Source organism: Canis lupus, chromosome 3 (assembly GCF_011100685.1).
Source record: "Canis lupus familiaris isolate Mischka breed German Shepherd chromosome 3, alternate assembly UU_Cfam_GSD_1.0, whole genome shotgun sequence".
Classification (NCBI taxonomy): Eukaryota; Metazoa; Chordata; class Mammalia; order Carnivora; family Canidae; genus Canis; species Canis lupus.
The window spans coordinates 69,883,381-69,898,553 of record NC_049224.1 but is presented as its reverse complement, the minus strand read 5'-3'; the positions used below and the strand labels follow the sequence as shown (position 1 = coordinate 69,898,553).

At 54.8% G+C, this 15,173-nt stretch overlaps 1 protein-coding gene across 1 annotated transcript in view; it reads right to left on the bottom strand.

Moving 5' to 3' along the window:
* Positions 1-14,742, bottom strand: part of WDR1 (WD repeat domain 1) — a 42,517-nt gene extending 27,775 nt beyond the window's left edge. Inside the window, 3 exon segments of the mRNA NM_001130837.2 lie at positions 818-908; positions 13,966-14,087; positions 14,526-14,742. Coding sequence (NP_001124309.1) covers positions 818-908; positions 13,966-14,087; positions 14,526-14,541 — 229 coding nt within the window. The 5' untranslated portion in view covers positions 14,542-14,742.
* Positions 14,743-15,173: the final 431 nt, after the last annotated feature.

Below are 15,173 nucleotides of genomic sequence, written 5' to 3'. Positions count from 1 at the left end.
CAGCCCTCCTCTCTCGGCAGGATATTAGTTCTCTCAGCAATTCATTCCTCTCTGGGGAGGCTGACAAGGCCCAGGCCCGCGAGAGACAGGGCCGGGCACCGGCAAAGCAGCAAGTATCTGTTGAGCATGTGAATGAATGAATGGGTGAATAAATGGGAGGCACCGGTAAGCCGCGCTAACTTCTGTGATTCCTGGCTCTCATCTGTAAATGGTAACGCATCTACCTCAAAGAAGTGGGTGAACAAAGCATCCAACGTGGTAAAGATCTTTGTGTCCCTCCTCCTAGCCAGCCTCCCACAGAGCCACACAAAAGCCAGGCTAGAGAGAGCAAAGGCCCAGACCAGAGTGAAATGGAGCGCTTGCCTGAGGCCAGCACTGACAGGGACTGCGAAAGGAGCAGCTAATGAATAAAGGTGACACCAGACAAAGCCACAATCCAGAAAACACGCGCACGCGCACACACACAAAGTGAGCTCTCAAACATCATGGTACAGCTACCCGTGAAGGCCCCTGGCCAACCTCACAGGAGCATTTCTGCTGACCTCTGAGTTGGAAGCAGCTGGAACGCCGCCAATGACAAAGTTCTGCAATGGGGCTCTTTGGCGGCTTATGTGCTTTCCTGTCAGCCTCAAATGAAACTAATCACACTGGCTCCACCTGCTGCAACCCCCCCCATTCCTCTACCCTCCCCGCCCCCCACTCCTCTACCCTCCCTCTCCACCTCCCACCACCGGACAAGCCAGGAGCCGGGTTTGGCCTGGGAGGGACTGCTGGGCCACATCACACGCATCCGTGAGCCACGCACGCACACAGGTACCTCCAGAGGCGATGTAGAACCCGCTGGGTGCATACTTGGCCACCACCACCTGATGGGCATGCTCCGTGTAGATGTCAGCAAGGGCTGGGTTCTGCAGGGAGGAGACCAGAATGAACACAAGGAACGGAGAAGCAGTCAATTGCCTCCCACTATCCCGATCAGTGGATCTGGGGGCTAAAATTAACACACGCGCACGCACGTAAGTCAAAACCTTCGTAAAGAAAAATCCCAGCGGTATGACTACCTGCCCACGCACCTGCCGCCTGCCTGCCTATCTTTGGGTCATAGAAATCTACGGTGTTCTAACTCTTTCTCTTTAGTTTACGGCTGTCATGAACTTGAGATGATGGTCTTTTGCTTTTCTGCCCTTGACATGGCACAAATGCGTGTGAATTACATACCTGTGAAGTACACACATGAAGTGTCACTGCAAAAAAGTCTACTCTTCTACGTTTCTCTATGGGAAGCTTCCAGTAGCGGCTGCTTTCTTGAGTCACCTGTGTGTGGTCTCCCTGTTCAGAAGCAGCTCCGCCCCAGCTGCCAAGCCGCGCACAGCCTGAAGCGGAGGCCTGGCTTTGAGCTCCAGCAGCAAGCACGGTGGGGCGTGGGGCTGGGAGCCTCCCCTTGTCCCAACCTTTGCCGGGAAATGTGGACTTCCTACTCGCTTTGTAGCACAGATGGAAGGTTGGCTGGACTCACAGCAAAAACAAGGCCAGCATCTGGGACTAGAAGCACCGTCACTACTCAGCGAGAAGGTTTTAACATCTAATTTACTAAAAGTAGATTGTGGCGCCCCCACTTCCACACACAGTCGAGTGGCCTCAGCAAACCTGAAACACACATACTGAGATGGCTCTCAATTTGTCTCTACAGCCGGGCTTTCTTGAGGAGGGAATAAAGAGTCGGTCATCTATCCTCAATTCCCACTGTCGGCTTTCTATGCTCCTGAAAGAGGCAGCTTCCCACAGGCTGGAGGCTAAGGGCACATCAGGTCCCAGGGTGGACACCCAGCTTTTCAGAGGCAGCTGCTGCAGGCACATCTAGCCTGACCCTCAACTGTCCTCACCTGTCCCCAATCTGACCACAAGATCAGAAGCCTGTACTATTCTCAGCCTTCCGGCTACAGGATCTGCACATCCCCCATCCTACCAGACCGAGACTGGAGAAGATGACCCTAAATTCTACCCCCACCCACCACCAGTCACCTTCTGGCATTCCTGTTAGTGCCATGTCTATCTGCAAATGCTGTTCCCCTGGCCAGGGCCACACCTCACACTTATGAGGCCTAATTGAAAAGCCATCTCCTGCAGGAAGGCTACTGTGACGGCCTCTCTTCTGTGCCCCTAAAGCATTGAACATGTCCCTACGGCAGTTATGACACGCGCGATACAAGTATCCCCTGCTTTTCCAAAGTTTGCACTATGCCACTTTACTTTTCCAAAGACCTACATTAGTACCTATTTTCACTAACCGAAAGAAATCCACAGGATTTCTGTGGAAAAGTGAAAAGGATTTTCACTTCCACGAAAAAAGGCAAAAAGCCCAACTAGCATTCAGCACTGGTTTTGTGGCAAGATGAGCCGGTATAGGGTAGCACGCACCCGGGAGCAGCCAAGTGGCGCCCACGGCTCCTTCGCCAGGAGACCCACTCAGCATCTCAGCATCAAGCTGCCAGACCTCCAAGCTGTGTCTGGAAGCACCTGGGCTTTACCTCCATTTATTTGGTGCATCTGTTAGCAAGATGTGTCCTAAGGTATCAGAAAAACCAGGACAGGTGATTTTTGGGGGGGTCTAAGAATGCTCAAATTTTTTTTTGTATAAAGTAACGGTAACTGCTTCTTTGCTTTAGTCCATTTTGGCTCATGTAAGGTTTCATAGAATGCTCTGGTTTTGGATAGTGGGGAAACCTGTAGTCCCAAATTTTGTAGTCCCAAACCTTGTTATTATCTCTTCCAATTAGTTTTTCTGTGACCAGCTTCAAGTGCATTTATCTCTTCAACCATCAGAGCAGTTCACAAATAGTAGGTGCTCAATTAATGGTTTTTGGCAGGGAGAGAAAAGTTTACCAAGTCCTTTTCACCCCTAAGACTTAACACTCATCATTATGTGATGCAGTGGGCACTTAATATACATACTTCCTAAATTAATCCATCTCAGGATAAATATCTGCTTATGAAATTAGAAAGGTATCAGGTATTCAAAGAGGATTGTTGTGAATGGCAAATAGGCACACACAAACGTGCTCCATGTCATTCGCCTTTTGGGAAAAGCAAATTGAAACTACAACAAGGTACCACTACGTACCCACCAGAATTAGCAAGATTAAAAGACCAACATCACCAAATGCTGGCAAGGATGGTGGGGAGGTGGGGGGGCAAGGGTGGAGTGGGGGGGCACAGGGTACTGGAAGTTTATGGATTGCTGGTAGGAATGTAAAAGGATGCAACTGGAACATAGTTTGGCCAGTTGTTCATCAAGTTAAGCATACACTTACCACATATAAAAACTGCAATCCCACCCTCAGGTCTATGCCCGGAAAACAAAAGCATGTATCCACAAAACGACACATGCATGCAGATTCATAGCTGCTTTACTCATTAACAGCTCCAAACTGGAAACAACCCAAATGTCTACTAACAGGCATTTGAAGAAACACTGTGCCCCAGCCCAGACAACAAAGAGGAACATAGTACCAACCAACTAACTAACATGCTCAGCAGCTCCAGTGAACCTCAAAGGCATTATGCTATGTGAAAAAGTTAGACACAAAAGATAACACCGGATTGCAGGACTCCTTTTTTTATGACATTCTGGAAAATGCCAACTTTAAGGGACAGAAAACTGATTGGGCCTTGCCAGGTGTTAGGTGAGGAAGCAACCCCTGATGGTGAGGGGTTAAGAGAGCACTTCTGGAAATGATGCAAAGGTTCTGTGTCAGGACTGAAGTGGTGGTTATGGGACTGAACATATCTGTCACCGTCACGTAGCAGATGAATCTTCCTGTATGTAAATTACACCTCAATAAAACAAAAACACTTGGTATCCAGTAGACAGCTCCCTAATCCAACCCACTCGTGCCCAGATTAGTGCTTTATTCTAACACTCTAACATGGACAAGATCCCTTGCAAAGAAGGTGGCCAGCAAAGAAGCTGGCCAAATGTGGACAGGCCACCCCTACTGAGATCCTTTCCAAGCCTCTGTTTCAAGGCTGACTGAGGGATCTTACATCCTACACAGTGGGTACCACCAGCCCACTTTACATATGAGAAACACATCCCATGGGCAACGGACTGCCCATGCTGGCACTCAGCCCCACTGGGCTCTGCCTTTAAAAGGGTGGGCTCTGAGGGCACAGGGTCAAGGATGCAAGATGAGTAGGCATTGCCCCTGGGAGAAGTTCTGCCCCTACACATTCCTTCCCCTAAATGGTCAGGGTGGCAAGTGCGGGGGGGGGGGGGGGGGGGGGGGGGGGGGGGGGGGGGGGGGGGGGGGGTGGTGGTAGACACCCAAGGTCATCCCCAGCAGGCTCAGCACCAGAATCCCAGGCTGGATGAGACATCTCCCTTGTCTGCACTGCAAATACAACTGAGCCAGCGAGGGAGGGGGCCAGATTCTCCAAGCTGAACATAATGACTTCATCGCAGTCGGTGGCAAGCTCTCCACCTCTGCTCAGCAGACACAAGGCGGCTAGCTTCTAGAGGCAGAAAGGACAGCTCTCCTGTTCCCACTGCTGTCCTGCCCAGTCAAGCTCATTCCAGATCAACTAAGGTCTACAAGGCACAAGGATTTATTTGGACCCAATACTCCCTGCCTCATGGGGGGTGGGGGGGGGGAGGGTGCGGCAGCAGCTCCCCTCACGCATCCTCCCTCCCCTGCTGCCTCAGGGAAGACTAGGACTTGGATGAGTAATTTATTTGGCCAGAGCTAGGGAAGAGGGAAAATGAGCCAGTAAAGGGAAGAAAGCCAATTCTGGGTGCACCTGCCGTAACAGGAATATTCCTGTTACGGCAGGGGCTCCCCCTCCCTAGGGGCCTGGGGAGGTGGTTCAGGAATGCTTTGAAGTCATCCAACCAGGGGTGCTGAAGCTGGGGTACCCCTCTCCCAGGACTTCCTGCACTTCTACAGGGAGAGAAAAAACAGGGGTAGCCCTGGCACCTGAGGCCCCATGGGTGTCAAAGGGGATGTGGGCTGGCTGACACAGCCCGCCACAGCTTCCCACTGACTGGTCTCTGACCCAGGCCTGGCCCAGCCCTGCCCAGTCTTCTCTGACAGTTCCCAAACCCACCTCCTCTTTCCTCCCCCCTCCCCAGATTCCATCCAGTTCCTCCCACCCCTCTTGGGGCCTACACTAGTACCACTAGTCTCTATTTCTCGTCTCTAAGTCCCACCTCTGACTACCTTGTTTCCCTGCCTGGTATCCTTCCCCCAGGAGCTGCAAGACCCAATCCCACTGCCTGCACTCTTCTCAGACCCCGCACCACACACAGGACCCCCACTCTGGCCCCCCTCAGGCCTGCCCTCCCAGGCCAAGGCCCCTCCCCTGCACCACCCCTAGCTCAGGGCCTGGCAGTGGGCACTCAGCAATACTGCCAAGTGAGGGGCAGAGCTCAGGGCTAGTGAGATCCTGGCATAAGCCCCAGAATGCTGCCCACCTCCCATCCCACCCCCACCGCCTGGGAGGTCAGGGAGCCTCACAGAAGACAGGAAAAGACACAGTCAGAGATGTGACAAAAGACTCTGGGACACGGCTGGCCTATCACATGCCTTGCAGACTCTACAAACACCTGCAGGGACAGCAAGGTGAGGGCATTCTGGCCACAGTGGGAGCCAGGTGACAGGAGGCACCACGGCCAACCCGAGGAGGCCCACTCTCCTGTGGACTACGGCCTGGGGGCTCCTACCTGTGGAGGCCCCTCCCCAGGACCAGACTTCCTTCTGACAATCTTGTCAAACAGAAAAGGATCCCAAATGCCCCACATTGTCCCAATCTCCACCCTGCAGGAGGAGACTCAAGACATCAACCAAAGGAATGCTGAAACTCCCTTCCTCGGGCAGGGTCTACCTAAGCCACCGGCTCCCCAAAGCTCTTTCAGGTCCTATGTCCTCTGAGGCTCAGGAGGGATCAGAGGTCACCACACCACCCACAGTGCGGCCTCCCTGACAGACCAGTGTAGAAGCTGTTGGGCACGGCACTCTGAGAAGGGCCTCTGTGCTCTCCTGTAGCAGCTGCTGGTCCCTGGTGCCTCCAGAGAGTGTCCTGGGCTCCTCCAAACTCAGACCAGACAAAGTGAGCATGACCTTCTGGGAGGATTGCATTTCATTCAGAGCACTGGCTTTCCAAATACTTCTAGTTCCTAAAAGCAGTTCCCTGGTAGCTGGACCTGGGTATCCGACACGATCTGCAGGGACCTCTGTCCATTGATGACTGAGGACAAACTCAAAGTACTGCACAGTAACCCTGTGTGGGGTTCGTGCAGACATGTGTGCTTCAAGCGGCAAGCTTGAACCCAGAGGCTGAGCCCCCCCTCCACCCCTGCTGCCTCTGAAGAGAGAAAGAACACCTAAGTATGACTCATTTACTCCTTCCAAGAACTCCCTGCACCCCCTCTGAGCTGGCCCTAGACATCCAGTAGTGAGCAAATGCTTCATACAAATATGACCTGCGATCAGTAGCGACCAGTGAGCACTTCCCTGTTCCACCTTCAAAGCTCCCGCTCGCCCAGAGGACTGGCGTCCTAACTGGCAATCCAAAGTCCATCGTCCATTATGACTCACTCCTTCCTCCGTGAAATCACTAACTGACTTTCTTCTCTTCACCTGCCTCCGCCTGAAATGCCTTCCCTCCTTCCTGGTCCTCAATGATGCCTTCTAATTATCTTCTACCACCCAGGCAAAAGTCACCTCCAAGAATCCTTTCCTGCTGCTCCAACTGGAAACAATCTCTTCCAGCCCTGAATGCCCACTACCTGCCTCACCTCCCACCCCATCACCCTTACGACTTTCCGCCTTGTACCATTCTTACACCCACATGGCTTCTCACTAAACAGACTCCGCAGAGAATAGGGCCTGCATCTGATCCAACACCACTGCCTCCAAATGCCCCAGAAGACTCAGGCTGGCTGGACCCCAAGAACCATTCCTGAACCACCGTGCTCCATGGAAGTTTCACTCTGTTGATTCCTCTAAAGCCTCACAGGAAGGTAAGCTTGCAACCCACTTCACAAGCAAACTGGGCACAGAAAGGGTGATGTACCCAAGGCTTCCCAGCTGGTAAGTGGTGGGGGTGGGGACTTGAAACCAGGTAAGAGCCTTTATTCCTCAGTTCTAGTCTCTTACCTATGATTGGTACCATTGTTAGCCGGATTCTTTGACTCAGAGGAGCACATCAATGTGGCTAATGTTTGAGCATTTCAGAACCATGTGGGGCCACTCAGGAATCCCTATGGTCTGCCACTCCCCAAGGGACTGTTCCTCCTGCTTCCAGCTCAACCTTTTCCTGACGGGAGCAAATCACATTTAACACAGGGACCCCTGCACACAGGACACTGGCACTTCCCCGCCTATCCCCCACCTTTCCCTCTTCTGCCTAGAGCCTTCCTGAGGAGTCATGAGGGGAGACTACCTGGGGACAGTTCCCAGCACCTCCTGGGGCTTCGGTGGCCACATCTCTAGGAGACAGTCTGTAGCCAATAGGGCAGTTGTGAAAAGGAGGGCAATGTGTACCATCTCAGCCCAGGTGACCCTCTAGGGGTCCAGAATCAGGACCACCTCTCCGCTGGCCTCAAGCATGAGGCCCTAGGGATACTTGTAAATGAACTAAGCTAAATCCTACAGTGACCCCATGACTCGTGTCCCTATTCTTACAGATAAGAAAGCCAAATGGGATAAAGTACAGTAAGTGCTCGGCCACAGCCCAGCACAAAATGCGCTCAACCAAGATGAGCTCCTTTGCCAGAGCCAGTGCTCCGGGTTGCATGCTGGACTGGCCTTAAGTCTGTGTTCCCTGGAGACCAGCTGAACATGGGCGGGGGTGTTAAGTGCCTGGAGCGCCCACACTGGGATGGTGTGGGGGAGAGGAACAGCCATTTCCTGGATAAGATCCCAGGGAGCAGAGATAAAACCAGGGGTAGAAGCTACTAGCAAGTAGACCAAAGCTTGGGATCCAGGTCTTCCTAGGGGGTATATCACCACCAAAGCTGGGCAGGTTCCACCACTGAGACTTTAGAAGAGAAGCACAAACAGCCCTTTCCACTCCAGGAGTCTACCATCTGTAAGAAGGCCCCGTGGTGGAGGGTGATGGGTTGGTGGGGGCACAGTCACAGGGTCAGGATCGCACGGGGATCCAAACAGGCATCTCCAGCCATCCTAGGACAGGCTTGGCTTCCACCACCCAACAGGAATCAGGACCACCTCTCCACTGGCCTCAAGCATGAGGCTGCAACCTTGTTTTCTTTAACCTCCAAGGGTGTGATGTCCCTCTCTCTACCTCTACGAATGGGAACAGGGTAAGAAACACATCAAAACCACCAACCAGGGGGATCCCTGGGTGGCGCAGCGGTTTAGCGCCTGCCTTTGGCCCAGGGCGCGATCCTGGAGACCCGGGATCGAGTCCCACATCGGGCTCCCGGTGCTTGGAGCCTGCTTCTCCCTCTGCCTGTGCCTCTGCCTCTCTGCCTCTCTCTCTCTGTGACTATCATAAATAAATAAATAAAATAAAAAAAAAAACCCACCAACCATGTGCAGGAGCCCATAACTGTGCTGAGAGCATACAAATCAGAGGTCTTCCAACCTCTGTGCACACTCTGTGCACACATGGTTCCCTATCTATATTGTCTCTCATCTCTGCTGTCTCTGACTTGGACAGTTTCCTCTTCTTGGAAAACTCTTACTCAGCCTCCAAAGCCCAACTCAAATGTTTCCCTTCTCCAAAAACCTTTCCTGCTGCTCCGTGGCAAACTGGATCTTCCCTCTTATTCCCAAGTCACACAGGACATTCTTTTTTAAAATGCTTAACCAGAGCATTCGAAAGTTACCCACCAAGGTTCAATCTCAACACTACTGGTAGTTTGGGCCAGGTTACCTGTAGCTCAGTCCTGTGCATTGTGGGACACTTGGCAACATCCCTGACCTCTACTTACTAGATAGGTACTAGTAGCCCAAAAATAACTTCAGACATTGCCAAATATCTCTCAGGGGGTGGAGCTTGGGGCAAAATCTCCTCATAACCACGGATTTAAATCTTGGGCACTGTGGCCATGGGCAGGGCTCAGAAAGACGAGCTTAGTGAATGTGTGTGGGAAACACCAAGAGCCAAGGATTGGTTCTATCATCTGTTAGGCACTTGCTGAGTGTGTTCATCTTAAACCTCAAATCTTAGGTATAGAACAATCTCTACTACAGATCTGGTCATATTACTGGTCGGCTTCATCTTTTTTTTTTTTTTTAAGATTTATTTAAGAGAGAGAGCACACACGCGTGCGTACAGGCAGAGGGAACAGCACAGGGAGAGGGAGAAGCAGACTCCTTCCTGAGCAGGGAGCCTGATGTGGAGCTTGACCCAGGCCCCTGAGACTGTGACCTGAGCCACAGGCAGATGCTTAACCGACTGAGCTGCCCAGGTGCCCTGCAGTCTAATTTCTTTTTTTTTTTTTTTTAATTTTTATTTATTTATGATAGTCAGAGAGAGAGAGAGAGAGAGAGAGAGGCAGAGACATAGGCAGAGGGAGAAGCAGGCTCCATGCACTGGAAGCCCGACGTGGGATTCGATCCTGGGTCTCCAGGATCGCGCCCTGGGCCAAAGACAGGCGCCAAACCGCTGTGCCACCCAAGGATCCCCTCTGCCTAATTTTTAACTGTCCTGGTGGCCTCCACAACAGGGCTGCCCAGCCCCCCACCCCTGGGCCCTGCACATGCTCAGCTCCCTCACACCCAGGGCTCCAGCCCCAGAAGTCCACAACCCCTGCCAGGGACCTCTGGCCAAGCCTACCTCACCTGCCTGACAGTACTGACCCTGTAGCGAGGGCCCCACGGCACACGTGCTTCCCCGCAGTGTCCGTCCCATCCATGCCCTCGTGTCGGTTTTCCCCACTAGACCGAGCTCTGAGGACAGGCTCCTGGGCTTAGCGAAGCAGATGCTTGATAAGTACAAGTACAGAAGAGGGAGGAGCAAGGCAGCTGGGCGGGGGTGGAAAGGAAGTGCCTGTCCTGGGCCAGGTAAGGCTCAGGGAACCCCTGCCATGACTGCCCATGTGACAGCTCCAGCTGGGCCCCACACAGCTGCCTTGTCTGAGCCCGTGGCCTTGTCTGAGCCCGTGTCCTCACTGGTTCAACCTCGTGCACATGCTGCCTGCTGGTCTCCCATCCAGGGGGTAACCAAATACATCACTCCCTTCTGTCACCTGGAAGCTGGTTTCACTCCCCACCAAGAGCAGGAGTTCCATGCAGGAGGGGCCTCCTCTGTATCTGTGCTCCCCCCAGGGCTGGTGGCCTTCCTTGACGCACAGCAGGGACTCAGGAGGCATGTACAAATAGACAGAAGGGACGATGTCAATCCTTCTCGAGCCATCTGTCCCTTCATGTACACCCCCTACCCCCTGAGGGGTGGGCACGCACAGGTGGTCCTTCTGCACATGGCTGGCAGCAGATTGCTCCTGGAGAAACTCAGGACTCAAGTTCAACAACCCTGCGTTTCACGCTGCGCTTTGAAGCAGAGCATGCTGAACTGCAACAGATAGTTCACTTCCTGGAATTTGATTTTATATGTCACTTTTTCAAATATACGTTTTGGTTCTGGAATCTAGGGATTGGATTGCTTTAAAAGGAAGCTCCAAACCTGCCCTTGTAGCAGGTCTGCTGGCTGCTTCTGGCAGCTTTTGAGGCGCCTCTGCTGGGAAGTTCATTTGCCAAAGCTGTTTTTTTACAGGGCCATGATGCTGGGCAGTTCAGAATCCTGAAAAGGCTCCCTCACTGCCATTGGGAGTAACTCTCGCCTGTCTCTGCAGAACAGGTAGGGGCAGTGAGTGGCATTCTGGCCTCACGGTAATATACCAGGCCCTCCCTTCTGGATTATTCTTCCTAGATGGCTACATCACTGCATGCTTTTAATTCTGTGTGGCCACAGATGTGTTGAAAGAAAATAGGTAAGCAACACTCTTTTCTACAAGCTTATGAAATACCATTATGCTAGGTTCACAAAATAACTTTTAAGTCAACACAATGGATGACAGCAGTGGCTCCAACCGGGAAGTCATATGGGCATAGATACCTGTTTGGTTTGAAAGAAGGGGGAATGCTGCAAAGTATTAAGTCCAGCAACCTCAAGCCGGCTGAACTTTTATTTTCAGCAGTAAAACCTTCGATGGCTGCCTATTATCTCCATGACACAGCTTGGCTTTCAAGGCCTTTTGACCAATGAATAAACCTATTGAGCACCTGTTATGTGTCAGGTACTTTCCTGGGTGAGGACACAATAGCAAATGAAACAGAGGAGAACAAAGGGCTGCTTTCGAGGAGCTTCCAGTCTAGTTACAGAAGATAGGTAGATGCACACATAGTTGTAGAATGTGCTGGCCTGCTTCCTGGCTCGTTCTGTGTTAGCACTGAGGGGCAGAGAAGGCCAGGATGGAAGTGCTGTTAATTCTTATATCCTGAGACAGATATGTGACATAACTGGTCCAGCCGTGCTGAGAGGAGACTGGAGGAGAGCCAGCATGGAATCAGGAAGACCAGTCTGGGTTTTCTGTTTTGCAATCCAGAGAGGATGGTAGCTTAGATGAGGGTGGAAGCAGAACAGGCAGAAAAAATGTCAGTTCTGACGTTAGTCTGAAAGTAGTCTCCAGGATCCACTAAAGAATTAACTATGGGATGGGAGAGAAAGCAGGAAATCAAGTAGAAGGCTAAGGTTTGGGGCCTGAACAGCTAGAGGAACGGCACTGTTGTTTTGGGGGAAGGACATGTGGGAAACCTGAACGTGCTTTGGACACATCAAAGTAGGGGAAGCCAAACAGATAGCTGTTGGGACATTCCCTCACCTGGTCCCAACCTTTCTTTCAGGCCTCCTCTCCCTCCTGAGCCTGTATTATAGGCAGACCACCTTCCTTCCTATCGCCTGAACGTTCATAAGGGTTTGTGTCTTTTTCCCAGGAATGCTGTGCCCCAATAAAAATGGTGTCCATCGTTAAGTAAGTACCAATGGCTCCCAATCCTACAAGAGCCTAAGTGCCTGAGTTACATCCAGAAAAGGAACACGTCAGCAGCATCTCATGCTGTCCTGGCCCTGCAGAAACTTACATATAGATAGGAGAGGAAAGGAGACATGCCCTCAAAAAAGAATGGTAAACTCTGGGGTACCAGGAAAAAAAAAAAAAAAAAAAAAGACCTCGGAAGAATGAGCAGAATGGCTTTCACAAGCTGGGGAACGTTTGCAAAGGGGGTGCTTGTGCACTGCTGAGAACTATTTCTCGGTTGGGAAGCAGCTCCAATGACTTGCTCCGCCCTTGCCTGCGGGCCTGACCCCTCTGCAGAGCAATGGGCCCACAGGGCTGCAGGAGATGCTGCAGTGCAAGAACCCTTCACGGCAACCAGACACACAGTAGGTACCTCACGTGAGGCCTCCCCCCAGAAGTACATGTAGACCGCCACGACACGTGCATGATCATCAGTCAGGGGATCGTCAGTCAGGGCCAAACCCGGGAGCCCCCCTGCTGGATCTCTGAGAATGGTTGAGTCCATTTTGTTTGCCAGACTACAAGTGAGTACCTGCTTAGGGCCATCTAACATTTATTTACTCAAAAATCTTGGGACTTCACCCGGGAAAGCTCCAGATCATTCCCACCTAAGTCCCTGGTGAGGTTTCCCTCAGTTCTGAGGGAGGCCAGATCAGCTTTCTAGGAATCTGTGTGACTAGCACAAGAGCTCTTAGCACCTTCAGTGAACATTCACACCCTCCCACCCTTTCATGTGAGGTGCCCAGCAACCAGGGGCAGGACTGCAACTGCCACCTGGAGCTCGGTCCTTCAGCAGAGGGACAGCAGTGACAGGCTGGATCACCCAGAGATGACGGGAGGGCCAGCAGCACTTCAGACCACTCAGAGCTCTCCTTTCACAGGTCAGGAAAAAAGGCGAGGCCCACAGAGCCCCTTTACTCCCTCAGCCAGTTGTGAGGCCCCTGAGGGCAAGTGCATCTGATGAGCAACAATCCCAACCAACTAAGGGTAATCACAACAAATGTGAATCTAAGTTGACAACCCCTGGGAACATAACCAATCAAAATCATCCACCTACAAACTGTGCGCACGGCCCAACCCCCGAGTGCTGGGCAGGAGAACTCCTCCCCCCACCAATGGTCGTGCTGGCACTTCCACCTTCCATCCCCCATTCTATAACTCAGGCTGAGGAAGGGAGAAGAAAGATCTCAGTGTGCGAACCCAGCAGTGGGGAGACCAACAAGCAGGCTGGGCCATTTCAGTAATTACAGAGGAGTAAGAGGAATCTGCGAGGATTTCCCACGACATTGGCTCCAGGAGCATTCTCGGCCTGGGTACAGGAGGTCTGTCTAAAGGATTCACGGGAGTAAACTGGTTCCTGATTTTCCACTGGGGCTCACACCAGGCTGGAGCGCAGAGGCCTGAGCAGGAGTCCTGGCTCTGCCACGCGGAGACCCTGGGTGTTCACGACGATTATACCTAAGTGCCATCTACCCAGTGCTGGGTGTGTGCCAGGCGTGCTGGGCTGGAGGGGCGCCTCGTCGCATTCCGTGGGCCCAGGCCGGCAGAGGGAAGTGGGGGCGGGGGGAGCCTCCTCTCACCACCTCCATTTTACAGATGAGGACAGGGGTTCTGAGGCCCGAGTCAGCAAGTGCCCCGCGGTCAGGCCGCAGCTAACCGGATTAATCCGGGGCCCCATACTTATGCACTGAGCTAATCTGAGCCTCAGTTTCCCGAGAACCGACAGAAGAGGGCCTAGGTAAGCTTGAAAACCGCCTTCCCGGCTTCCGAGGTGCGGTCCCCCGGGCTGCGGGGGCGTGGCGTGTCCTCACGGGCCGGGCCGCGGCTCCCGCGGAGACCGTGGGGGGCGGGGGTGGAGGCGAAGGGGAATTAACCCGGGAGCTCGCCCAGGGTCGAGCGCGAGGTGGGGCGAGGCTACTCACGTCGATGTTCCTCAGGATGACGCACTTTCCGTTGGTGTAAAGGAAATTGTTGCCCTTGGGGTCGCCGCCGAGGATTTTGGAGACGCCCCTCTCCACCTGCGGGAGGCTGGCGAACACCTTCTCTGCGGAGACAGGACCGCGCGGGCGCGTTAGGGGCGGCCCCCGGGTGGCCCCGGCGGGCTGGGGCCGCGGGGGCCGGGGGCCGGGGGCCGCGAGCGGACGCCAGAGGGGCCCCGGCCGGTCTCAGCCGGTCACCTGTTGCCTCTTTGCAGGAGCGCAGGGGACCGCGCGACTTCCCGGCCGGCGCCCCGGGCCAGGCCCTGCGGGGCGGCGGCGGCTCCCACGGGCCCGCCTGCAGCGCCCAGTCCGGGGCGCCCGGGCCGGGGGTCGCCGCGGGGCGCCCCGAGGGCGGCGGGGCCGTCGCCGGCTCGCGCCCGCCCCCCCCCCCGCGGCCGGGGCCCCGCCGCCCCGCACCCCGCGCCCCGCGCCCCGCGCCCCGCCGACCGCCGAGGGGCCCGGCGGGGGGCGCCCGGGCCGGGGGCGGCGGGCGCGGCACTTACTGATCTCGTACGGCATCCTCGCCCACTTGTTACCGCGAGCCTCCGGGGCCGCCCGCGCCGCGAAGCACACTGGCCGGGGCCGGGCGGGGGACGGGCCGGGGACCGGGACGGGGCCGGGCCGGGGACGCGGGGCCGGAAGGCGGCGCCGGGCGTGCCGGGCGCGGAGGGGGCGGTCCGAGGCCGGGGCTCCGAGGCCGGCTCGCGCCCTGCCCTGCGCGCTGCCGCCGCCGCCGCCGCCGAACCCGGAAGCGCGGCCCCGCGCGCGGCTCGCCCCCAGCTTTGACCATATATAGTCAAGCGCTCGGCTCGGCGGCTGCAGCCCGCGTGAGCCTGCGCGGACCGGGCCGCCCCTCCCCCCGCGCGGCCCGCCCCGCCCCGCCCCGCCCCGGAAGTGACGTCCCACGCGGCCCCGTGAAAAGGGGGCTGCGCGGGCCGGCGGGCGTCAGACTGGCTCTGGCCGCGGTGGGGCTGCGGCTGCTGCTCCGGCCGCTCGAGGCTGGCTGCGGGGCTGCGGGGCTGCGGGGCTGCGGGGCTGCGGGGCTGCGGGGCTGCGGGCCGGGGCCTTTTTCGTGCTTGTGTTCGCTCAGCTGTCGCAAACAGACTGCTGCTGCTTCTCTTAAGAACCTGGGTGTAGGAATCGCCCTTCCC